The 25,383-nt window shown below is 36.0% G+C and overlaps 1 protein-coding gene across 15 annotated transcripts; it reads left to right on the plus strand.

Moving 5' to 3' along the window:
* The first annotated feature begins 2,744 nt into the window (after positions 1–2,744).
* On the plus strand, positions 2,745–24,728 carry LOC130738902 (carbon catabolite repressor protein 4 homolog 5). Of its 15 annotated transcripts, XR_009019686.1 has the most exons (20): positions 2,745–2,916; positions 3,029–3,272; positions 3,960–4,123; positions 4,525–4,590; positions 4,687–4,739; positions 4,889–4,970; positions 5,202–5,248; positions 5,591–5,678; positions 5,882–5,974; positions 6,077–6,109; positions 6,923–7,020; positions 7,343–7,475; positions 7,675–7,760; positions 7,840–7,924; positions 8,023–8,103; positions 8,279–8,593; positions 13,349–13,434; positions 18,628–18,770; positions 18,888–18,929; positions 19,047–19,631. XR_009019686.1 is itself a non-coding variant. In XM_057591076.1 (16 exons), the coding sequence occupies exons 2-15, from the start codon at positions 3,041–3,043 to the stop codon at positions 8,089–8,091; spliced, it is 1,329 nt and encodes a 442-aa protein (XP_057447059.1). In that variant the 5' UTR covers positions 2,745–2,916; positions 3,029–3,040; the 3' UTR covers positions 8,092–8,103; positions 8,279–8,774. The 15 variants fall into 15 exon arrangements, 1 of the variants encoding a protein (XP_057447059.1); XR_009019694.1 differs by lacking the exon at positions 18,628–18,770 and having other exon boundaries at positions 13,336–13,434; XR_009019684.1 differs by lacking the exon at positions 18,628–18,770.
* The last annotated feature ends 655 nt before the right edge of the window (positions 24,729–25,383 follow it).

Raw genomic sequence — 25,383 nt, forward strand, 5'->3', positions numbered from 1 at the left:
AACCTACAAGTGACTAACAATACACTGACTTAGCTCACACTAAGATTCACTCTCTTAGTCTTCTCTAAGATCCGATCAACCTTAATCTCCTAAAGGTAACCTAAACAACTGTTTAAGAAATATTGTTTACAAAGAAATTGCTTCTTAAAAGCTTGTAGTAAACACAATGAATTCAATGAAGAAATAATGCTTAGAAGATTTGAATATAGCTTGCACGTGTAAGGTTCTTCCGACCGCATCTTTCAATCTTCAGCCTGTATATATACTCCAAGGATTAGGGTTTGTACATTGCATGGGAATGCTACCGTTGGAGGGCAGATCTGGGATTTCCAGCTTCTGCTGTGGCTGAGAATGTTAGGTTAGGTCTTCAGGATAGTACATTTGCTTTTGTACTTTGGATAGTGACTTGAACTTTAACCTAGTAGACTTCTGATCAGAGGAATGCTTCGTGTTGGAACTTGTGAAGCTTGTTGATCAGAGTCAGAGGGAAGCATGGATCCTCTGACCGTTGTACCTTCTGATTCTGAACTCAGAGGAGAAGTACTTGGTCTTCAGAGCCATTTTGCTTCTGGACTTCAGAGTCTTCACTTTTCAGCTTCTGGATCTTCAGAGTCTTCTACACCATCAGAATATCTGAACCTTCAGAGTGTCTGGGTTATCAGAACGTCTGGATCTTCAGAACTTCAAGTGAGTTGAGTCCACGTCAGAGCTTGATTAACTTCAGATTGTTTGCTTCTACAAAGTTCTCTTCTCACAAGAGTGATAGTAGAAAGTTTCTGAGCACATGAACTACAAATTATTGAAGTTTATTTGACTCTTAAGAAATACTTTTAGTTCTAGATCTAGAGAGAAAGGGATGCAGAGGTTTGACTCTCTCAAACAGTGTGAGAACTTTTATACTTTTTTGCTTGATGAAGATTTCTGATTAAGAGAAAAAGTTCTTGCGTTGATGATTCTTTTTTCTGAAAATCTTAAAGTCCTCCTTTTATACTTCAAGTGCATCTAGGGTTTTTTAAGAGTCGTTGGAGCGTGTAGAGCACAACAAGTTCTAGCCGTTTGATCAAACGATGTTTTTGTCAGGTGCATTAAATGCATGACACTGTTTGACGAAGACATTTTGCCAGATGAATGTAGTCTGTCAGTTGGTAGGCAACATTGGTCTTTGCATAAATCTGTTGATGAGAAGAAATGACAACTTGATAGTGACAACGTTGTACTTCGATTTTGGTAATTGTGCCTTGTCATATCACGTGATCTTCTTCTTCTTCAATCACCACTGTCTTCTTCTTCTTCGACAAAAGTTCCTGAGTCATCAAACTCAATCTTCATTTTTTGCACATCTTCTAGCTTGATAGGAGTGGGAAATGAAATGTCACCATCCATACGTTGAATTGTCTAAAGATACGAAACCAAAAGTCTGTTCTTTTCCATGATTATTGAAATGAGGGATCCAAAAGACAAATTTCCTTAAGGTTTCTCCAAAAACTTGATCAGATAGACATATATCAAGTGGGCAAGGTTTATCATGGTTCTCTTCAAAATCTTGTAGAGAGCATACTTTGCATGCTCATTCACATGATTCCTTGCACTTTCTTTCGGCAGCAGCACCTTGTTGATCATAGTGTGGTTGAACCGGCAGACATCAACCAGGTTATTGACCTCCACACAAAGAGGTTCAATAACATGACGAGGTGAATTTTTGCCCCATCCCCAATCCATACCTTCTCGCGGGTCCCCACTAGTCCACGTGAAGACCATTAACACATCACTAAAAATTGAACAAAAAAACTAAATTAAATATAAAAAAGAATTTCTACTTTGACCACAAATGAGAATCTAACATGTCAAATTACGTGAACATATATAATGAAAGGTTTTGAAGTCCCATTATGTGAAGTCTACAAAATAAGAAATTTGAAATAGGGTAATAGTGATAAGAAATTTAGGGATTTTACTTTTATACTTGATAAAAAAAATTGACGTTATACTTATTCTTTAATCTGGTTGTATTATTATTTTTTTTTTAAATAATTGGCTATGTTTATGGTCCTTTACAAAAAATTTATGAGGTACTTGACTTTATTATTAAGGGCACTATTGAATTTTTACGTATGTATACAAGGCGGTGATCCCGCAGGGCTGGGAGGGTGATCCCCACCCCATCCCCATATTTGCCTCGGGGAGATTTTTGTCCCTATCGCCTTCCCCACGGGGAAAGTTCTCCATGATCGGGCCCCCAAATGAGGCAATCCTCACATAGGTACGATGTAACTCGTTATGCCGAACATTCAATACTCTTATAATTAGTGTGTTTCTGATTGTGGTCATGTAGTGGATGTCTTCAACAATTCAGTGGATGTATCTATGTTTTGGACACGAGACGCTATCTTTAGAATCCGGGCTTTAATATATAAGGAATAGAAAGTGGAGTTTCGTCATATCCTAAAAGAAAAGAATAGTGCAACTGATCTTTTAGACCGCCAAGCTTCAGGGGAAGGAACCTCGCGTCGTGTGTGGACAGGTCCTTTGACGAATATTATTGCATCATTGTATTTAAATGCGCTTTTGTAATTATGAGTAGCTCATTGTTAAAAATTGTAAAATTATTAAATACAAACGAGTTCATAAATTATAAATGGATTCTATCTCTACCCGCTTGCTCATGGGGCGGGTATTTGGATATCTAAGCCCATGTTACTGCTATTTGAAATTACCTAAATAACCCTCATATATAATAATATATCTACTCTAACTCTAACCCTGTACCCATCGTCGCGTCATTCACCTGCACCTGGCCTGGTTTGCGGCAAATCGCCACCGTCTCCGTCTCCCGCAGGAACCTTGCTCCTCGTGCCGCAGCCTCCACATCGCCGTCTCCGCCGTCGTTTCACAGAGCATTGCCTTCTCCTCGATAGTGTGGGTACTTTGATTTTGCCTCTTCTCCTGAACAATCATTGCACCTAGTCCCAGTAAATTCTCAATTTCATTATGATTTTTGATCTGAGAACTGAGATCGTGTTTTCCATAGGTACCTCGTGTCATGAAGCTTTCGGAGCGAATACGTAACCGGACTCGTACCTCGCCGCAGTTACCCAGCGGCGACATAGTGCGCCGCCGTAAACGCCAAAGTCTGCCGCCACCTGGGAATTCTAGCGGTCGCCATCATCGGTCAAAGCGGATGAGACATTCTGAGTCCGATCATTCGGGCTTAAACTGCGGAGTGTTTTCTAGGAGATGGGTTTTCTCTTCCAAAGATTGTTCTAATTGCATGGGTAAAAAAACAATTACTTCAAATTCCATTTCAATATGAAGTTGTTCTGCATTCAAATTTCATCCAAATTCCACTGTCAATTGTGTTTGTGTGCTTTGTATTATTTTTTCTAGTAAAGGGAACGAATTTTGTTATGGATGTTTTCCTGTTAAGCAAAATATTAGCAATTTAGTGTCACATTTCTGTTAGAGGTCTTCACATTATGTGGAATAAGTGAAGAATTTGATTATGGGATGTCATTTTCCATATTGGGGGTGGGTGTCGGGAGCGAGCAGCGGCTATTTACCTACACAATGTGAAAAAGTGGGGTGTCATTGTCTTGCTTGTGGATACTGATTTGTTTCAAATCTCCATTAATTTTCACTCTGCGATTAAGATGGCCAGTGTTGTCAAATCGCGATCGCGGACCATTGCAGATTCGCAGTGAGCCAAAAATCCGCTATTTTGGCCACTATTTAGCCGTGAATAGCGGGAATAGTGCGCTATAGTGGGCAATAGCGGCGTTGCGATTAGCCAAAAATCCACTACGCTATAGCGGGCGCCGCTATAGCCGCTATTTGATAACACTGAAGATGGCTAAATACTTTAACTCTATTTTGTGCCAGTGAAACAGTTTGCCATTTAGACTTGATAGCGGATTGTGTTTATCTCGTATTGACTATTCTTAACCTTTTCCCTCTTATCGCAGATAAGGTTGTAGTTGTTTCATACAATATACTTGGTGTTGAGAATGCATCTAGGCATCTGGATTTGTATTCTAACATTCCACGTAGTTTCTTAGCGTGGGACAGGCGGAAAAGTCTCATACTTGAAGAAATTAATCATTATAATGCAAGCATACTGTGTTTCCAGGTAGTTTAATAATACTTCTCGGCTGCTTGTTATCTTGTTACAAACTTACAACCATTTTACATTTAACATATCATATATGCATCTTTATTGAGGTTTGAAGGGTAGAAAGAGAAGACTTACAAGATATTAATTTAACTAACTTATGTTTTAACTTTTAAATATAGCTACGACTCTTAATAACTTGTATTTATGCAATGAAGGGGATTATGAATCTGTGGTATTTCTCTAGTATGTTCCTTGACAATATGTTATGCTGATATTATGTCTAATATGCCAGTTAGCACAAACATCTTAATGTTACCTAATTAGTATTTATTCTCTTCTTGAAATTGTAAGTTAACATCATGTACCCTCGAATTTGGTTGTCAAGAATTGTTTTCTTATAAATCATGTGGCTGCAGGAGGTTGATCATTTTAATGATTTGGATGGTCTTTTCCAGAACAATGGCTTTAAAGGTGTTTACAAGGTAAATTATATTCATAGTTGAAATTTCATAGAAGGTTTTGAAGTCCCAATCATTAATCAATTTCCTTACCTGGGCTATTATTATCATTCATTGCAGGCTCGCACAGGGGGAGCACGTGATGGTTGTGCTATATTTTGGAAAGACAAATTGTAGGTTTCCATACCCATAACTCATTTAGAAAATTGGGTTTTTGTATCCATTGTTAGATTGTTTTATATCTTAATACTTATCCTTTCACAATTGAGTAAATAGAGTTCCAAATTTGGCCTGATCACAGTATATTTTAAATTTAATGCAGATTTAATCTTTTGCATCAAGAAGATATAGAGTTTCAGAGATTTGGCCTGCGTAACAATGTAGCTCAACTTTGTGTTTTTGAGGTATTTAGGTTTTGTGTTTTATTTTTCTTATTCGCTTCCTACCTCTGTTCCATATTTGTTTTGTTCTGTTTATTTAGAAAGGTTTATGGTCCTTGATGAATTTTTTTACCCTAGGTCATAAATTCTGTTGTATGTAAACGTGTTTTTTTGTTGGTGCAATGAAACCAATTACTTTGGGTATTGGTTTTATGTTATTGTTACTCTTCATTTTATTTTATTATCTATTTACAGGTAAACCGTGATAGACCAGAATCCGACACATGTGAATTAACAGCAGTGTAAGTTTTGTATGTCTAAAATGGGTAATATGAACACAATTATTTGTTGTCTTTGACATATCTTTTAATGTAACACTTAGGATAATTTTATTCAAATATCTTGGAATGCTTAATATGTTAAATTATGGCATACTAACATATTACTAGATACTATTATTTTTTTAAACCTTTATTTCATTTTCATTCTTTAGCAGCAAAGCTAGTTTAAAAGTTAATATTTTGGAAAGAATAATGTATATACTGATATATTCACGTTCGGTCATACACACATGGTGCCTATTTCATGACCGTGGATTTTTGCAATATTTTGTGCATAGTAACCAATTCAATCTACATCGACAGGACGCCATCTTCCGGTAAAAAAAGATTTATAGTAGGAAATATACATGTGCTGTTCAACCCAAATCGTGGCGACATCAAACTGGGCCAGGTACTTTCTGAATTTTCTAAACTAGCTACAGACAGCATACTGATTTTGTATGTGTACTGTGGTTCTTTTATTTTTATTGGGCTGGGCTCGTTGCAAGTCATTTGCATCACTCTAACAATACATTTTTGACTATATACAGTTAAGTAAGTTGTCTAATCTATTTTGTTGATTCTGGTAACTTGATACATGTCATAAATGAATAGGTCAGACTCTTACTTGATAAAGCCTACAAGTTGTCACAAGAATGGGGCAACATCCCTGTTATTATTGCTGGGGATTTAAATAGTCTTCCACAGGTAATATCGTGTTTTGTACTCAGTTGATCAATTTCAGATTAATGGTCCATTGCGCTGGTACTTCATTGTTTCTATTTTTTTTTTTTAATCTTATGTTGGCAGAGTGCAATATATAAGTTTGTGTCTTCATCCAAGGTGAGTTTGGCATCTACTCGTCATGGTATATTCTCAAGCCATTTTAGCTTATTTTTGTGCAGTATCTGAGAGAAATTTGATTATATGGACAGTATCACAGACCTTGAGTAAGTCAGCTACCTGTGTTTGGGCTATGGATTACAGGTAATTAGGGGAACGGAAAGGGAATGAGGGAAAGGGATGCAAAATCCCTAGTCTGAGAGTGTCAAAATAGATAGGAAGGGAAATGAATTTGAAGAAATCTATTCCCTTTCTGTTCCTCTCAAAGACTCCGTTTTTTGTTCCCCCCAAAGTTGGGCGTGGAATGGAGTAACTCAAAGGTGATGAGGTTCCATTCCTTTCCCTTATTGATCTTTCAAACATGGGGAATGTGTATTTTGTTAAATACAAACCACCTATTACTAAGGTGTATAGGAGAAGAGTTATAGGAGTTTCAACCCCTGATTGTTAGTTGTGTCCAATGGGTCTTTGTAACAGTTAGGTAGTTAGTATATCTATAAAATGAATAGAGCAGAGGGGTTAGTTAAGCAGTTATTGAGTTTTGCTGGAATTCAGTTAGGGAGAGTACTAATTTCTCAAATGCCAGCATTTTTGTTGTCATTTTCAAACAATATTCAATAATCCCATTTTTCCATCTGATCCAGTTTCTATGATCTATGTTCCATCATTCCTTTTCCTTCCCCTTCCCTTTCCATCTTACCCCACTTGTTCTGTTCCAGTCCATTAATGGAAAAATAAAATCCAATTAGAGTTAGGGGTGTGATTTTGAGTTTTCAGTATTTACTAATGAAATTACCGCTTCATTTATTGCAGCTAGACATCCAATTTCATAATCGCAAAAACATGTCAGGTCAGCTTGAAATCCAGTCCAATGATAGGATCTTCAGATCAGAGATTGGTGATGATGCTAGGTTGTTTTTGAATCTATACAATCTTTTGTTTTCAGTTATCAACTATTATGACTTCACCTCCCTGCTCCTTCCTAAAAAGACAAGGCAACTATCAATGATGAAAATGATTCAAGAGTATTTGTTTTTTCACACTTTTGATTATTTATTGGCATGAAAATGTGATTTTTGATTGCTCTGAGTGCAAATTAAAATTAATAGAACTGCCTTTAATATTATTTCTCCTATTCTGGAGGGAAGGGTTGTAAACTTGTAATCATTGTTTTTGTCAAATGTTTGGTGCTAGGTATTCTGTGATAATTATTTGGGTATGTATCTGTTGCAGCATTTCAGTGTCGGTTTCAAGGCAATTGCTACACAAATGGAATGTAGAAGAACTAAGGCTTGCAACTGGTGCAGAAGGAGTCACTCATCTTCAGCACCATCTCAAGCTATGCAGTGCTTATAGTGGTGTTCCGGTATGATGTTTTAACCTGTCAACTATATGATTATAATCCAACTTAAAAAAAATTGTTAGTTACCTATTTGTGTAACTTTTTTATACTTGATAAGTTTATACTTGAAATATTGATATGGGAAATTCCTTGAACAACTTTCATTGGACATTTGTGATATTCCCCACATAATCTTGCATTAATCTCATAGTTGATTCTGCAGGGAAACCAGAGAACAAGAGATGATATTGGTGAGCCCTTGGCGACATCATACCACTCCAAGTTTATGGGAACAGTTGATTATATCTGGTAGTTATATTGTTCCATACCAACCATCAGAATTATTTGCATTTACATATTGTTCGTTACTGATGCCGGTGATATGCAGGCATTCTGAGGAACTTACTCCAGTTAGAGTTCTCGAAACCTTACCGATTGATATTCTTAGAAGAACTAGAGGACTCCCTAATGAGGTACTCTACTTAAAACCTGGTCTTATATGTAATTATGCTTATGGATTGAGTTCCATGTTGAATAATCATTATCTTTATGATTCTTTCGTGCCTTGTAGAAATGGGGAAGCGATCACCTCGCTGTTGTGTGTGAATTGGCGTTCACAAACAATGATAATTTGTCATGATTGCTTCATCAGGTAAGTCCAACCCTGTACTGAGTGTTCTCATCCTCCAGAGTTTTCTACGACATTATGTATGAGGTCCGAGCCTTAGGCTAATAACTAGTATGGAAATTGAGGAGAGTCAAAGCATTGCCACCATGATAGATCTCATTAAATCTTACAGCTGATGTCCTTTTTCTATCCCTTTCAGGACCTCTCTTGCTCTGATAATTCTTTTCATAGTAAAGGGCTTCATGAGACCGAACTGTGAATTTCACCTAATGATTTGAAACAAACATCATGTTGCAACTGATCTCAAGTTCTCCTTCCTAGTTGAAATGTTTCTTGGAAGTGCTTTACAATCCATCAGGGTATTTAACCAGAGCAAACCTGATTTTTAACCACCGGTTATCAGGTTCAAAGAACAGTTGGTCTATATCTAAAATATATACATGCTGAGAGTCAAATTGAGTCCCATTATCAATAATCCTTTGGAGCCTTTTCACCATATCTGCAACACCTTCAGGTAAGAACTTGTATTCTACAAAAATCTTTTGAATTATTTATCAAATCAGGCAACGTTGTTTTTATTCGTGTTTTGGGGAAAGAGGAGGCTGTCTTGTTCAAGTCTACCTCACTTAGTTATACATTCCAGTTGTTGTTATCATGTAGAAGGTACAATTTTTTGCAAATATTGCTTTGAAATATTCATCACGGTGCACATTTTTTTTAGCCTAACATGTTAACCTTTGCTTGGTCTAGACTTTTTTTTGGGACAAACCAATAGTCTTACTCCCTATAATGTTTTAATGTAACTCCTTTAGATAATTTATTATTTCAGTTCAGCAGTATGCTTCGGACTGAAAATCCCGATTCGTCCAAAATCAAACACACACTCACATCTTAAACCGTTTTCGTCCGAATGGTACTTCATAGTACTCGGGTTGTGGGTTAATCCGGCGAATAGGTTGCCCGAGCGGGTTGATTCTAATCTAGCCAAAAGGGTCAGGGTCTCTTAAGCGTGTCGTTGGGTATTTCTGCCTTCCATTGTGTGGTCAGTTGTGGTTCAAGGATGTTTAAAAGGTGTCAGAGCATTAAATCTCTCACATTTTTGTGAATATATTTGTTTAAATGTGGTTATTTTGTTTCCTTTCTTAACTTCATCTTTTTAGGTAGTTCTTATTTTCATTTATTCCTTCCTAACGTAGGATTCTAATTTTATGATTTGGTCAATCAACTTTTGTATTTCCCTTTATAGAAGAGGAATCTGTGTACAAAGTATCTAATAATATTTCCCCTATTTTAATTTGGCACCATGGCTATTCTATGCGCCTTTTGATTTACAACCATGGTTGATCGGTCCTCAGCCACCAACAATATTCATAATAAGAAGAGGGATATCACAATTTCCTAAGGCTCGCAACCCCCTTATTAGAAGCAGAGAGTCCTTTTGCACGATTCCCGTTATGTCCTAATCACCACTTTTCAACTCAATGGGTTTAACTATTTTCCATGGTCCCAATCTTTTCAGATGTATATCCGTGGCAGAGGAAATATTGAATACCTCATCGATTGGCGACCTAAGCCTGACACCATTGAGGCATTAACCCACATCATGCCTAAGGGGATGTTGAAAACTCCACGGTGATGACATGTGGTGAATTCCATGTAGGAAGACACCATCAACAATTTGCTATTCCACAACCACAAAATTAAGGGAGATAGCATCCTAGAAATGTTACTCTGACCTCTGAAATAAATTCGTATTTATGAACTCCCCTTTTCCGTAGCGAGATAAGAACGTGACAAAATACTTCCACCTTGAAGTGGGTATAGCAAGACCTGGATCTCTTCAGCACTTGAAAGTGGAAGTCAGTCGAGGATGTTGAACATCATTAGCAAACAATGGAAGAAGGAAGAATAATTAAGAGTTGATCTAACTCTTTTTGAAGTGGGTATGGCAAGTATGTTGCTAGGGAAGATCAAAGTTGATCTAACTCTTTGAGACCAATGCCTTTGTTGAAGAAGCAATTGCCTTAAGAGTTCTACGAACTAGAAGAACTCCTCAAATCTCTAGTGTGACCACTACGACAAACCATATCACACCCGAGAAAAGCAAAATCCATGGGAGACTGTCACATCTAAAGGGTAGCAAATTTGGTCCTAAAGCTCCAAGACCTTCCTTGCAGCTCGTGAGGTTGAGGAGACTCCTTTGACTTCTTAAAGAAAGGTATTAGTTGTGGTACTCATAAGTTTTTTAATTTGTTTATGTGGTACTCCTAGTGGTTCTGTGCCACAAACAAGTAAGCTCCCATATTTGCACCTCAAATATGTTTGTACCATGGATCATTCATTCTAGTGCTTCGATCATGGGACCGACTTTTCTTGTTCTAGAAAAAAAAATTAGAATTCTAAATGGTAATTTTTTTAGCTATTGTAGGAAAGTGGAGGATCACCCTATCTAAACACATTTGTCTAAAAAAATGTTTTACATTTACCTAAACTGTCCTATATCCTCAGTCTATCAGGTCCAGATGCAGTATGAAGTTCACGGTCAATCATTGCATTTTCAGGATCAGAGTTCAGGGAAGATGAGTCGCAGTGACAAGAGGATGGATGATCGTCTATTTTGTGTATGCTTTCGAGAATAAAGTAGATCAGTGGTATGAGTCCATTTCTTGTGGTAGACTAAACAATGCTCTTTATATAGAGGAAATCGGGGGAGTCGACAGGGTGTCGTAGATCATTAAAGCTCTTAGAGTTGGTGAATGTTTTTTTTTGTATTAGTTATTATGTTTCCTTTCTTAGCTTTAGACATTTTCAAGCAATTCTTTACATAAATGTATTCATTCTTAACTTAGGATGTGTTTCCTGATTTTGTCAATTACTTTTTGTAATTCCCACTAAAAGAGGAACCGTGCAATCAAAATATCAAATATTTCTCCTATTTCAACCGATGGTATAAGAGTGGAGGAAATGAATGATGGTGATGGATGACACAATGTGACCTTGACAAGAGAGATATGAAGTTGTCAGTGGATAGCAATCAGTGATGCAAAGTCGGAGTTGATGTGGATGGTGGCTTCGGTTCACCATGGAGTAGGGGGTAGAGTTAAAAATAAAAAAAATGATGGAATGAGGAGGTTCTCCGTGGCTCGGGTTCACCTCGATTTGGCTTGAAATTCGACTCAAGGGTGAGCTTAGAATTGGGCTTGGGAGTTGAAAAGCTTCATTGACGCGCCTTTGCCCAGGGCGTCTCTTGCCCCGTTTTGACAAAACACTCCTCCGTAGTGACAATTGTTGGCTTGATGCTATTGTTTTTCAAAACCCTAATGGTTGAAGTGGCAATAGGCTATGGAATGGAAGAAATTAAGATTCACATAATGATGATTGTCTTCACTGTCTCTGACTAGTCTGCCTAGACTGATATGCCTATATGAGCCCGACTTCTTCTGGAAACTGTACATTGCTTTTAACTTTTTTTAAAAATAAAATAGTCGTAAATTGATGAGATGAATTTGCTCTATCAATGAGTTTGTATTTTGAGTGTAGATACAAAAATATCTATTTTTAACCTTGAAAACACGTGAATCGGTCGGGTTTGGGTTTCAATGGGTTAACTTTTCCTCAACTGAACCTGCCGAAGCTAGCTAAAATAAAATGATTTTTTCCGATGACTCGACGACCTACCTCCAAGCATTTTTTTTTATTCGGGTAGTTCGGTTTGATCTAATTCTCGTTATTTTGGACGCTACTTTTGATGGCTCTTCTTCGTATAACTTTTTTTACTTTTCTTTTTTGCACTTCATAACTATTGCACTTAGTTAATTTTGATGGTTTTGATTAATGTGGGGTTTGACTTTAAATTAGGTTTAAGTCAAAATGTTGCAATACTCTTTTTTGGCACTGAATTCATTAGTTGATTTTAACATTTACTTTGTGTGATTTGGTTGATATAAGAGTTGAGGAGGAGGAAGGAATGGCAGAGTGGTAGGGAAAAGAATTTTTAGGGTACGGAGAGATTTGAGTTCATTGTTACATTGCCTTTTCAATTTATAGTAGTTGTGAGAGGCTTTCATCATGATGCCTTAACTGCTAATTCATTTTTCTTCTTTTTTAGTTTCAATTTGCATTTTCTTTTTTTGGTGATTGTTGTAAGAGAAACTTACAGGATGATGTAAGTGTAAAGCTAGTGAGATTTGAGCATTGAGCACCATGACACTACGATAAGAACATTTTTATTGTTCTTCTTCTTGTTATCCTTGTTGTCTTGCTCCTCATCGTCATTCTCACCTCTGACCTGCTCCCTCAAACCCTGCCCACCATCGTATGCCGCCGCCACAACATGATTCGAAACTCTAGCGGAGCCGAGCCATATTGACTATTTTTGTCCATCACACACTCCGTCAAAAATTGATGCAAAAGAGAAGTCTGAAACACAAGCGGAAAGCTGAAGCACAGTTGAAGCAAGTCTTATCGTGGCTGATAAAGGCGAACAAGTGCGATTGGAGAAGGAGGCAGTATGAGAATTTCGCAAAAGAAGGCAGAGGGAGCTTCCACGAGAGGTGCAGTTGGAGATAGAAACAAGGTGCAAAGAACTGGATCATGAACTCTTGGACAAAGGTGGTCGAGTATGGCAGCGGCGACGGTGGAACGTGAAGCGGTGGCTGCGCTGGTTTTTGCTTACCCTAGTAGAGGCTTTGTAAAGAGTTGAGCTTTTCAAGAAAAATTGGTTTTTTATAGCCTAGTGACTAGTGAGATTTGAGTATTGAGCACCATGACACTATAATAAGAACAATTTCAATATTCCCTTTGAGTTAGATTTTGGGGTAGAGTTTGGTCTCCCAAAATAGGGATCAGAGGGAGTGTTTCTTAAGTAAGTCCACACACAAGAGTTAGAAAAATTGTTTTTTTTTATAGCAAGTCATTTCAATAAGTGAGGAGATATAAAAAGATATCATACTCCTTGCTTTTTTATTCTTTGGGGATGTGTAGAAAAGGGAATTGAGCTCATATTTTTAGATGATTTAAGATTAATCAGCCTATTTACTCTAGTGCTGCACATAAGCCGGGTTAACTTGACCAACCTCGCCCCAAATTAAAGAACCTGATTAACTCAAACGGATTTTTGGCTTACTGAATTTCAGCTTTGATAAAACCATACCTGATCCAAGTACATATACATTAATTTTATTATAGTGAACTTTAAATTAAATCTAACAGTAGATATAACATAAGTCTTATCTGACTATCAATTGATTATACTAGAGTGGGTATGCAGGTCAACTTTATATAATCCACAAATAAATGGGTCGGACCGGCTGATGAATCATGAATGGACTGACAACTGATATCATTGTTCAGCAGGTAAGTAAACAAAACATAAAATCTTTATAAATTTTTGAAAAAATAGGAAGATACTAAAAAAATCATGAAAAAAGAAAAGAAAAATGCTGCTACAAATATTTACTAATTATTCAAGTAATACAATTTAAGGAAGAGCAAACTTACATTATTAAAAATATCAATTTAGGTTGGCTTTATATAAATCACTTTTGTTAAGGGAAGGTCCTGTTTATTCATATTTTAGGATATTTTTTTAAATATTATAATTAGGTTTTAATAAATATATAAGAATTGTTTTGATATATTTTCGCATGTTAACAATGATACTCGTTGACTTCTGTCTGAGTTATTTTACAAAACTGCTTTAGTGTTGGGTGCGTCTCTCTCTATTTATAAGTATATGTATATGTGTGAATACCTTTCTATGGTGTAAGTTACTGTGTGATATATGAATGTTGTTCCTGGTCTGTGTGCGTGTCTGCTGCGCGTGCCCATGTTCTCGTGTGTGAATATCTTTATATATGGTGAAACTTGTTGGGTTATATGTGTTTTTTTTAATAGGAATTATGTTCTTACCTCAGAGACAATCAATTTTATTAACGGATACTGTTGGGCTATACAGAAAATAAGTTCCCAACTACGAAGGATCTCTCCTAGTCCAAGAACTTTAGCTTGGAGTCGGAGAAAATAAACTCTCATGTGCCTCACGTAATTCCCCTTTCAATTTATACATCTTCTATCTCTTCTAACAGATTTCACATAGTCCCACCTCCAAATAATATTTGCTCACCACCCTTGTCAGCCTTAACCTTGCAGGAATACATTTTTAGGGCTATCTTATCAATATCACCCTCTGTAACAGTTGCCATGTCTTTCAGGATAAAATGAGGATATTGGCCTGTAATGAAACTTTGCTCCTCGTAAGTGGCTTCTTCAATTGGTTACCTTTCGATTTGCTTCATGTCTCTGCAATGAAGTTCAGCAGCAGCCTTCATCTGTTTAGGCCCCCGTTTGGAAGAGTTTATTTGCGCTTATCTGATAGCATAAACTCTTATGCTAGTGTTTAAGAGAGCTTATGCAACTTATGACCTACCATAAGATGTTTTGAGCTTATTTTCATAAGCTTCTCAGGATAGCTTATGAAATAAAGCTTATGCTTATATATTGCTTATTTTCGATTTATTTTAATAAATATTTCAAAATAGCTTATGAATAAAAGCGCTTAATTAAGTTGTGTTTCCAAACGGAGCCTTAGTTTACTTAGTGCTTTATCTCTTTCCACAACACTTGAGCAACAACATCCATAGGAGTTTCTCCGGTAAGGAACTCACTTGTCTCTCCATTATGAGTATTATCCTTATGATGGTGTGCATACCGGTATGGTCTAACACTCACAAGTCTAGCTCTCGGTTGAAGCGTTTTAGCTTGTTCATAATCTCTTTTTGGAGGTAGCCCAGATGGTTCTTCAATCACCTTGTCAAATTCATGGATAGTCAATTCTAATTCCCCATTTTGGTGAGGACCTAAGTCTTCTTTTTCTTTTGTCACTTCATCACTTTCTCTTACCATTAGACCTTTTATCATTTCTACCTCCTGTAAAATTCCATGTAACATGGGTTTGTTATTAGAATCCCCTATTTTATATCCTTTGAGAGTGACTGGTTTTCCACCCTTCTCATAACACACGGTTCTTGTCTACCATTTTGTCTTGACCATTCCCTAAGTCTCTAGACTTTCAACTCGGCAATTACCAAACTTTAGTACATAGGCATTCACGCATTGGTTGTGCTTTCCAACCTAAATCATCAAATCAGAATAGCTTCCCTTAGAAAAACGTTTGGGGCCATCTCCAAGACTAATTCTGAATGGTTTGGTTTCAGTCACAAGGAGTCTCAAAGAATCAACCATGTCTGCTTTACGACTCGCTCTGAGAGGAGGAAGAAAGATACTTTCCCTATCTTTCACATTCGGACTAAAACCATCATTCATGTAATTGTCTATGATGTTATCGGAGCTTTTTAGCAGTATTGGTCCATTATGTATTTCTTTTAATTCCTTCTTTTTAAGATAAGCCTTAGCAGCCTTAATCTGAATCGAACGTACCAAGCCACAATCTGGTGCCTCGAAATTGGTATTGAATTTCTACTGTATACTTCCCCCATTTCCTTTGACAAACACATTTGAAAATGCTCGTGGTTTTCCTTTTTATCTTGCTGGAAGAAGGGGTGGGGTCCTCCATAATCTTTTCACAATATTGTTGAGGAGAATTCTCTAGACATTTGGTTATCGTACATGGAACCAAAATTTCTCTGACTATTCTTTTGGGATTTTCTATTTGGTAGTTAACCCCACTATCTTCTTCATCATCTGTAGCTTCTGCAGGTCTACATTATTCACAATTTGGATTTATTTTTCACGATGTTTTATATTTTCTTCTTTGATTGAATCTTTTCCTTTTCCTTTGCTTTTCGATCCTTGCCTCAGAGATTTCCTAAGAGAGCTTGACATGTTGAGCCACATAGTGAAATTTGATTAAGTACAACGTTATAATCTATGAAGGGGGGAAAGATAATATTTTAAGGATAAGAAGGAACTCAGATTCACATATGTCAAAAAAAGCTATTAACCTTAATTCAAAACAATTATCAAGAAGAGGGACAAAAACATTGAAATCCAAAGCAAATCCTACAACGTAAGGGGCAAAATAAAACTTCATTATGTAAAAAAATACTAAAATCTCTAATACCATTGTCGTGAAGTGTGTTAGAGTTGAATTGCAAATGTCAAGGTGAACCTACAAACCACTTTGATCTCAAACTCCTGTAAAAGGTTTGACAGGGCTAGTGTGTCTCTGATTAAATGACAAGAATTGCATGCAAAGGCACAACTAGGTACATACTAATCAAATTCAGACCTCATAAGACTTGTATGCCTTTTTTCACTCTTCAATTATGTAGAAAGCATTTTCTTATAGTGTCAAGACGAAATGGGAGCACAAAAATACATTTAACATTAAATAAAAATCCATAAAAATAATAGATAAATAATTGGTTGGTGTAAAAGTCTCTCACATATCAAGGTAACCAAAAAGTAAAATATTAATGGTCGTATAAATTTATCTGGAATCTCATTATTGTGATTTAGCGATGGATTGACGATGAAGTTTGCATTTTATAAATTAGAGACGAAATTAGTCCTTCTCTAATGACGTTACAATCTTTTATAGTAATATTAAATATCAAAATCATTCTAAATGGTTGATTTTATTTTGTATCTTTGACCGGTCTAAACTCCTTTGAGAAATTGTGATAGTTTTTCCTAACAAACGACTTATTCGAGGTTCAAGCTTGTGTCCTCACCCTTACGAGAATTTAGTTTGTCTACCTCTAGACCTACACATTGTTGATTAATTAGATGATTTAAATATACCTACACATTTGAAATTGTAGATAAATATTTTAAAACGAATAATATATTCCTATCTTATAGTTAATTTTTGACAAATTAATACTTATAAAAATTTCAATTTCTAATAGTTAAAATTTCACAAAATGATTAATTTTAATAGTAATTAACTATTTGCAAGTTTTAATAAATAGTATATTCTTTAGTGATCAATTTTCAATTAGTAATTAATTTACTTGACAATATAAACTATGAATAACATTTAAGTTTTTGGATGAGACAATAAGTAATAATATTACAAATAGTAATATATAATGTATGCGAATTATAATTAATATTTTTTCCAAATCATTTATTAATATATATGTATACATTGATGAATATTATAACTTAATCCATAATTAATACAATCATGAATGCTTCATAATGCAGTTTTTCTATAAATATATTATATTATAAATAAATATTATAAAATGGATTTATAAATTTTAAATCAAATAATATTAAACATGTTTTTAATATTTTAACAATTACTTAATGATTATTTATGTTATTATAGACTAAATTTGACTTTGTAATGCATGAATGAATGAATTTTGACTTTGGTTTTTAACAAATACAATTAACTTAAGTCAAAATTAATTCATTAGTGCTATAAATAACATAAATAAACATTAATTAGTTTTTTAAATATTAAAATAATATTTAACATATTATAATTTTTATTATTAATATATTATAATATTTATTATTAATAATTACTTTATAATATTTATTATTAATATATTATATTTTATATAAAAAATTACATGATGTAACATCAATGAGAGTATTAATTATGAAATAAGTTATAATATTCATTAATATATACATATATATATTAATTAATATGTATATGAATATATATATATATATATAGATATGGGAAAACTATTAATTATAATTTACTTATATTATACATTACTATTTTTTAATATTATTACTTATTGTCTCATTAAAAACTTTAAAATGTTATTCATAGTTTATATTTATATTATTAAGTAAATTGGTTGCTAAAACTGTTTACTAATTAAGAAACTATTTACCAAAACTTAGAAAAAGATAATTATTATCAAAATTTATCACAATTATTATCAAAAATTACAATTATTAGAATTATAATTTATCATATATTAATTATAAAATAGATATATTTTAATTTTATTGCAATATTTATTGACAATTTCAAATGTTAATCAATAATTTCTATGTATAATAATAGTATTAGGTATTGAATAAAATATAAGATGTGAACATAAATATAAACAAACATGTTTAATATATCATGTGTATTTTAAATGACAACTTGGTTCTTATCCTCTATTATCTTGTAAGGTTACTTATCTTATCAATAATTATGGTAGATGAACTAGATCCTCGTAAGGGTGAGGATACAAGTCCGAAGTAGTTATTAAAGGTCTATCACAATTTCTGAATTTTGTTTAGATCGCACAAGAAAAATTAACAATTTATAATAATTTGAAAAAAAATCACTATAAAAGCTTGTAACGTCACTAGAGAAGAATTAACTTTGCGCTAATTTCGTCTCTAATTTATAAATTGAAAACTTAACCATCAATCCATTGCTAAATCACTATAATGAGGTTCCTAATAAATTTATTCTGCCTTTATTATTTTACTTTTTGGTTACCTAATATTGTGAGAGACAGTTAATATTTTATCTATTATTTTATGAATTTTTTATTTATTATGAAACACGTTTTTTTGCCCCCATTTCTTCTTAACACTATAAGTAAAGGCTTTCTACAGAACTGAAGACTAAAAAGGCTTAGAAGTCTTCTGAGGTCTGAATCAGATTAGACTGTATCTAGTGCCTCTGCATGCAACTCTTGTAATTTGATCAGGACACACTAGCCTTGTCAAACCTTTTACAAGAGTTTGAGATCAACGTGGTATGTAGGTTTACCTTGATATTTGCAATTCAACTATGACATAGTTCATGACATGAGTTTTAGAGGTTTTATTTTTTGTTTAAATAATGAAGTTTTATTTTGCCCCTTTCAATGCAGGATTTGGATTGGATCTCTTCTTGATACTCCTTTTGAATTAAGGTTAATAGCTTTTTTGACTTATGTGAATCTGGGTTCTTTCTTATCCTTAAAATATTGTCTTCGCCCCCTTAATAGATTATCACTTTGTACTTGATCGGATTTCATTGTATTTCTCAGCATGTCAGGCTCTCTTAGGAAATCTCAGAGACAAGGATCGAAAAGCAAAGGAAAAGATTCAATGAAAGAAGAAAATATAAACATCATGAAAAATCAAGAGAATTCTCCACAACAAAATGTTTATTGTGAAAAGATTATGGAAGATCCCACCCCTTCTTCCAGCAAAATAAAAAGGAAAACCACGAGCATTTTCCCAGGTGTTCGTCGAAGGAATTGGGGGAAGTATACAGCAGAAATTCGAGACCCATTTCGAGGCGTTAGATCGTGGCTTGGTACGTTTGATTTAGAAAAAGAGGCGGCTAAGGCGTATCTTAAAAAAAGAAGGAATTAAAAGAAATACAAAATGGGCCAATGCTGTTAAAAAGCTTTGATAACATAATTGACAATTGCATGAATGATGGTTCTAGTCCGAATGTGAAAGATAAGGAAAGTTTCTTTCTTCCTCCCCTCGATGATTCAGAGTTAGCTTGGGATGATGAAACTCTAAATTGGGACTAACCCTAAAATTCTACAATTCTAAATGATGAAGTTACAGTGTATGTCTATGTTAATCAGTTTAAGCATATTGCATTATTATTGAGGCTTTATCCTCCGACCTGCATTGACAAGAGAGTTCTTGCAATTTCTTCATATTGGAGTGAATTATGTATGGATTTTTTTCATCATTTTCATTACAGTTTTCTCATGATACCAGTAGAGAATAGCTGCAATTTATAACAAAGTGTTAACAGTGTGGTTCTATGTATTAATTTATTAGACCTAACCAGAAAAACGCTCGCGCGCCCACCATATTGAGTTTTTCAATGTTTTCGTTACAGTTTTGTCATGATACCAATAGACAATAGTAGCAATTTATAACAAAGAGTGTTAACTTTGTGGTTCTGTTTATTACTGCGTTAGACCTAACCATCAAAACACTCGCGAGCACACGCATACACACATACCCACAATGTGGTTCTTGTTGGAAAAATTAGGAAGATAGCTGCGCCGTGGATGAACCATTGCCTTGAAAGCAAAAATTCCGGCAGACCTCCGATGCAATCTAGTGCCGGTTTTGCTCCCCAAGGTTAACACAGCCCCATGTAAGACATTGTGCACTCAGATTCTATACATGCTAGAGTCTCTATAACAATGCTCATAAGAGAAAATGAGAAGAAGACATTAATCTATTATCCATCATCAAACGGAGAGGAAGATACTTCTTTTTCTATCACCACCATTCTCTTTCATTATCCTCTTATAAGATTGTGAAGCGTCTTTTACTTCCAACCGTTTTGCACTTCTCCAACCCATCAAAAATAGTAGAGTAAAGTACACTCATCCCCCTCAAGTTTTGTTAGAATAACACTCCACCCCATTCTTATCTAAAATCTACACCCCACCCCATTTTATATAGAGGCAAATTTAGTGACGAAAAATATTCTTCATTACTAATTAGTTATTATTTAAATTGTTAATCAATAATTTCAAAAAATATTTTCAATATAATCCAATAAATGTAAAAATGAAAACATCACAGTCCTCCTCATTCTCTCAATCGCGTTCTTCCTCCGTAAATTCACAATGCAAATTCTGCAATAGCACACATGACCGGTTGACAAACCATATCTCGAACATAGTGAAACATGTTTGTGTTTTCATATTTGGTAATAATTCAATTTTAATCAAAATAATCTATTTATACCTCCAATTTTTAAAATTGGATTGTAGACTTAAAAAGCAACACAAATGAGTGAAGAAAACAGAGAAACAAAATTAAGAAATATGAAGTGGATCGGAGGTTATTAGAACCCAACGATGCGGTGGAGCACCGTTTTTAACAAAATCCAACAACATCTTTAACCAACAAAGCGTTCGCTCACAACTTAAAGAGGTGAAGTTCACAACAAGTAGTTGAACAAGTGGCTTTGGGGATGTGCGATTCACGTTCTGGGGTTCAGGTCGCAACAAAACTTTGAGGCATGGTGGTGCCATGGAGTTTCACATTCTGGGATGGTTGTCGTCGTGTTAAAGGGAGTAAAGGTTTGGTGGTGACCGTTTGTGGTGAGAAATATGATTTGGAGATAGATGAGACGTGGACTTAACAGACAGAGTGGATGGTTTTTTTAAATTTAATTCAGTAAAATTATTTTCATAAATTGATGTATGATAGTGTATATGCATTTAATTTATTTAAATTTTAACTAATTAGTAATTATTTTTTATTAGTGACGAATTTGTTTTCGTCACTAAATTTTGCCTTTATAAAAAATGGGGTGGAGTGTAGATTTTAAAAAACAATGGGGTGGAGTGTCATTCTTGCAAACCTTGAAGGGGGTGAGTGTATTTTACTAAAAATTGTATTTAAAAGATATTAAGAGGATGATTGAAACTTAAAGCACAAAATGAAACTGGTGCTCTCCAACGTATCATCCCATTTAGAGGAATAAAGCTAGTATTCACTATCTTCCTAATTTTTCCAACAGTTCTATTCATACATATGGAGTTTTTCAATTGTTTTTCGTTAAAGTTCCATAAGGACACTAGTAAGCAATGGCTGCATTTTAGACACCCATAGAGTCTGATGGACATCCCCTAGAAAATCGCTAATATCCACACAAATGTGTTCACACAAAGTTAGACAAACACCCCCTATGAAGAAAGTATTAATATCTAGCACACAAAAAGGTATTCAAACAGTGTCAAACGAACACCCCTGTGAAAAATCTAACATCCACACACACCTAGAGGTGTATTTTTGTAAGGATACACACATCCACCCACCTAAGTGCTCTTTTGGCATTTCGTATTTGACCTGAAAAGATTGTGACGTTTAAGCTAATTGTAATTATTTAATTCACTTCCACCGCCACCACTGCGCCACCACCACCATCACCAATTGCACTGTCATCATCACCACTACCACTACCATCCTTTGCCACCGCCATCGCCAACTCCATCAATACCGCACCACCATCATCACTACAACCACAATAGCCCACCACCACAACTTCCGTCACCACCACTACTACAACAACCACCACCACAACCATTGTTGGCACCTCCGCTCTTGGCTACCACCATTGCACCCACTACCAACCATCCTACAACACTGCCACCAGTCCACCACTACTACTGTCACTACCATCACCGCGACCAACTTCACCACCCTCCTCACAATTGCCTCCACCACTAACACTTCCACCACTACTCTATCGACACCACCCACCATTTCCATTGCCACTGCCACCACCACATCTATCACACTTCACCGTCGTCGCTACCATCACCATATACCAAACGCCACTCTCCACCACCACCATATACCAAACACATGATTGTACCAATTTAAACTATATGATAAGTTATAAAATGTATTGGTTGAACGAGGCCTAATTCTCCAAGACCCGTACAGATTCAGTGATTAGAAGACTACCTCAATCGACAACTAAAGAACTTAAGACACCTATGTCCTCATACTTCGGGTGCGTTGGCTTGTGGGCTTATGGGCGGGACCTAGTCCTGTAGGACCTGCCCAGACATAATGCTTGTAACGATCAAGAGAAGGCTGGGTAAGGCAAGGTGATGACAGAATGTTGTAATCCAATGTCGAATGCATAGCTAGAATATGGAAACTTGACTCTTGCATGAACTAAGGCACGCCTTATATGCATCAGACTTAGAATCTTTATCATGTAAGGGCTATCAGGCCGAAGATTTATGAGACCCAATGATCCAAAAAGATTAGTGTTTCGGTCCATCCCCCATTATATAAGGGACATCATTTATTGTACAAAGGATCATTTTTCTCATTTATGATATGACAACTTTATTCTCTGGCCTATTTCGTATTTCTATGCTCTGCTAGGGTTTCCTTTTAGAGTGTCTTGTCTTAGTCATACCTAGGTCAAGAACATTGACGCTGTCTTGCAGGTTTTGACTCGCTTGACTCTTTTGTTGACGTTGATAGGGTGAAGAAGAGTGAGTAATGTTTTAAATTATAGATCTGACGCAGACTCTTCTGTTGACGTTGAGAGTGTGAACGAGTACCTGGTGCCAGTGGACGACACGACGAACGAGCTCCTGGCAGAGATCAACATCCTGAACCAGTGGTTGATCCAGAGGTCCAAGTGGAGTAGGAGGCCTCACGTTGTCCTGCTCAGTAGGAGGAGGTCCTAGATCCAGATTTTGGTGCTAGTGGTGGTGATCTGGTCCCCGTAGGTCCAAATCTACACCAGGGAGTGACAATAGTTGACTTACTCAGGTAATGGACACTATACAAAAGGCACATAGACAAAATGAGAACCTGCAAGCTCAGGTGAAGTATTTGCGTCAGATTTGTGATTTTGCCGCGGGCGCCGTATTGAGACGGGGGATCTGGTGGAATTTCAAAATTTTGCTCTAGCAGTGGCGGCTATGAACATACCGAAGCATTTGCAAACTTTGACACTTGATGTCTATGTTGGCGGTTCAAATCCGGTGGATCATCTGTGGTACTTTAATACTAAAATGGTGATAGGTAGGGCGACAAATGCGGTTAAGTGTAGGCTTCTTCCTTCAACATTCAAGGGAACGACAATGACTTGGTTCATCAAGCAACCACATTATTATGTTAGAAACTTCACTGATTTATCAACCAACTTTTTGACTCAATTCTCTGCAAATCAAGACCAAAAGGCGACTACAACAGATTTATTTAATGTTCACCAACAAGGCGAGATGATCAAAACATACATGATGCACTTAATGAAGGATGCCAATCCTTTAGTTTGTGTTGCAGCTTTCAAGCATGGCTTGAGAGCGGGATCCCTAAACAATGACCTAACCACCTTGCAAAGGGCACGTCCGAGCCCCGGGCAAGGGTGCAAAAATTTATCATGGAAGAGGAGGACGACACGTTGAAGAAACGAGCGTGAGTATTGGCGACTAAACTTGGAGGCCAGAAGTAGTCGCCAAGTCCCAAATGTACAAGAAAGACCAAGGGAGGCGAGGAAGATCGAACCTCCATGACTAGAAAGGGTGGGGTTGGGCCTGGAATAGGCGAACCCAAGTGGTCCAACCCTCGGTAGCACCACCCAGGGCGACTGCGGAACAACAACCCACTCCACTTAATGCTACTCTGTGTCACATTCTTCGAGATGTGAGTCCGACCAATCTCGTCCAATACCTATGTCTACCTAGTCGACCACCGCAGAATGTGGATACTATACTCTTGGATTGTGAATCATATGATGATCAATGGAATATTATGCTCTTGTATTGTGAATCATATGATGATCGATGGAATATTATGCTCTTGTATTGTGAATCATATGATGATCGATGGAATATGAATGTTGTTTATCTAATTAACATGATGCACACTTGAATCTTATGCTTGTTGAGTTATACTTATAGATGGTGATCAAACGAGGAGCCGGACGAGGTTGAGCTTTCTTTGCAATGAGTCACTGTGGACATCTATGAGTTGGTGATCATGATCACTTATGCCGAAAAACATGGTGATTTATAACTTCGTTGTTTGGCTAACCGTGGAGCAAAAAGTCTGGAGACGTTGAAGGTTTAACGTTGGCGGATTTAGGATACTGTTGGAATGCGTCCCATATGAAATCAATTACTATTAATTGTTGGAATGGGTCATTATATAAGTGGCAAATCGACTGTTGGAATGAGTTGTTGTCCCGCCTGCTTGTATGGAGTTAGTGTTTATCCGGTGTCAGCACCCAATTTTATCCTTCATTTATTTACGTATATTACAATTATTATTATTATTATTATTATTATTATTATTATTATTAAAATTATTGTTATTACTACTAAATGAAAAAAAGGAATTTCTTTCATGGTGAATGACTCTCTGGCCGAAACAACATACATTATGATGTAGAATAGAGAAGAAGGGGATGGGGAGCCGAAATTAAAAAAAAAAAAATTGGAGACAGAAAGTGATTGCATGATTTTGCTTAGGAGTTCACCAAACTGCCCATCACTATGACTAAGCAACTTGCCAACTTGCAAGCAGTACCTTGAGTCTATAAAAGGGAGAATCAAAATTGAGTAAAGGGGAGGAGAAAGGAACCGGGAGGCAGAGAGGAGTGGTTGGGGAAGAAGGAGAAGAGTGAATGGAGAAGGAGAGCAAGAAAATTACAAAGAGAGTAGAAAGGGATTTCTTATAAAAAATTATAAGAAAAGAAGGGGAGAGACCGTCCAAACACCAAGAGCCTGTGATTTCCACCATTACAACATTGTTGTCCATTTTCTTCAAAACTCAAACCACACAGCCTTCCCCAACTTGATCCAAGGCATCACCACACCTTCTCCACTACACTTAGTTGCAACCAGTGGACCTTCACTCTGT

The sequence above is a fragment of the Lotus japonicus genome, chromosome 2 (genome assembly GCF_012489685.1).
Source record: "Lotus japonicus ecotype B-129 chromosome 2, LjGifu_v1.2".
Lineage (NCBI taxonomy): Eukaryota > Viridiplantae > Streptophyta > Magnoliopsida > Fabales > Fabaceae > Lotus > Lotus japonicus.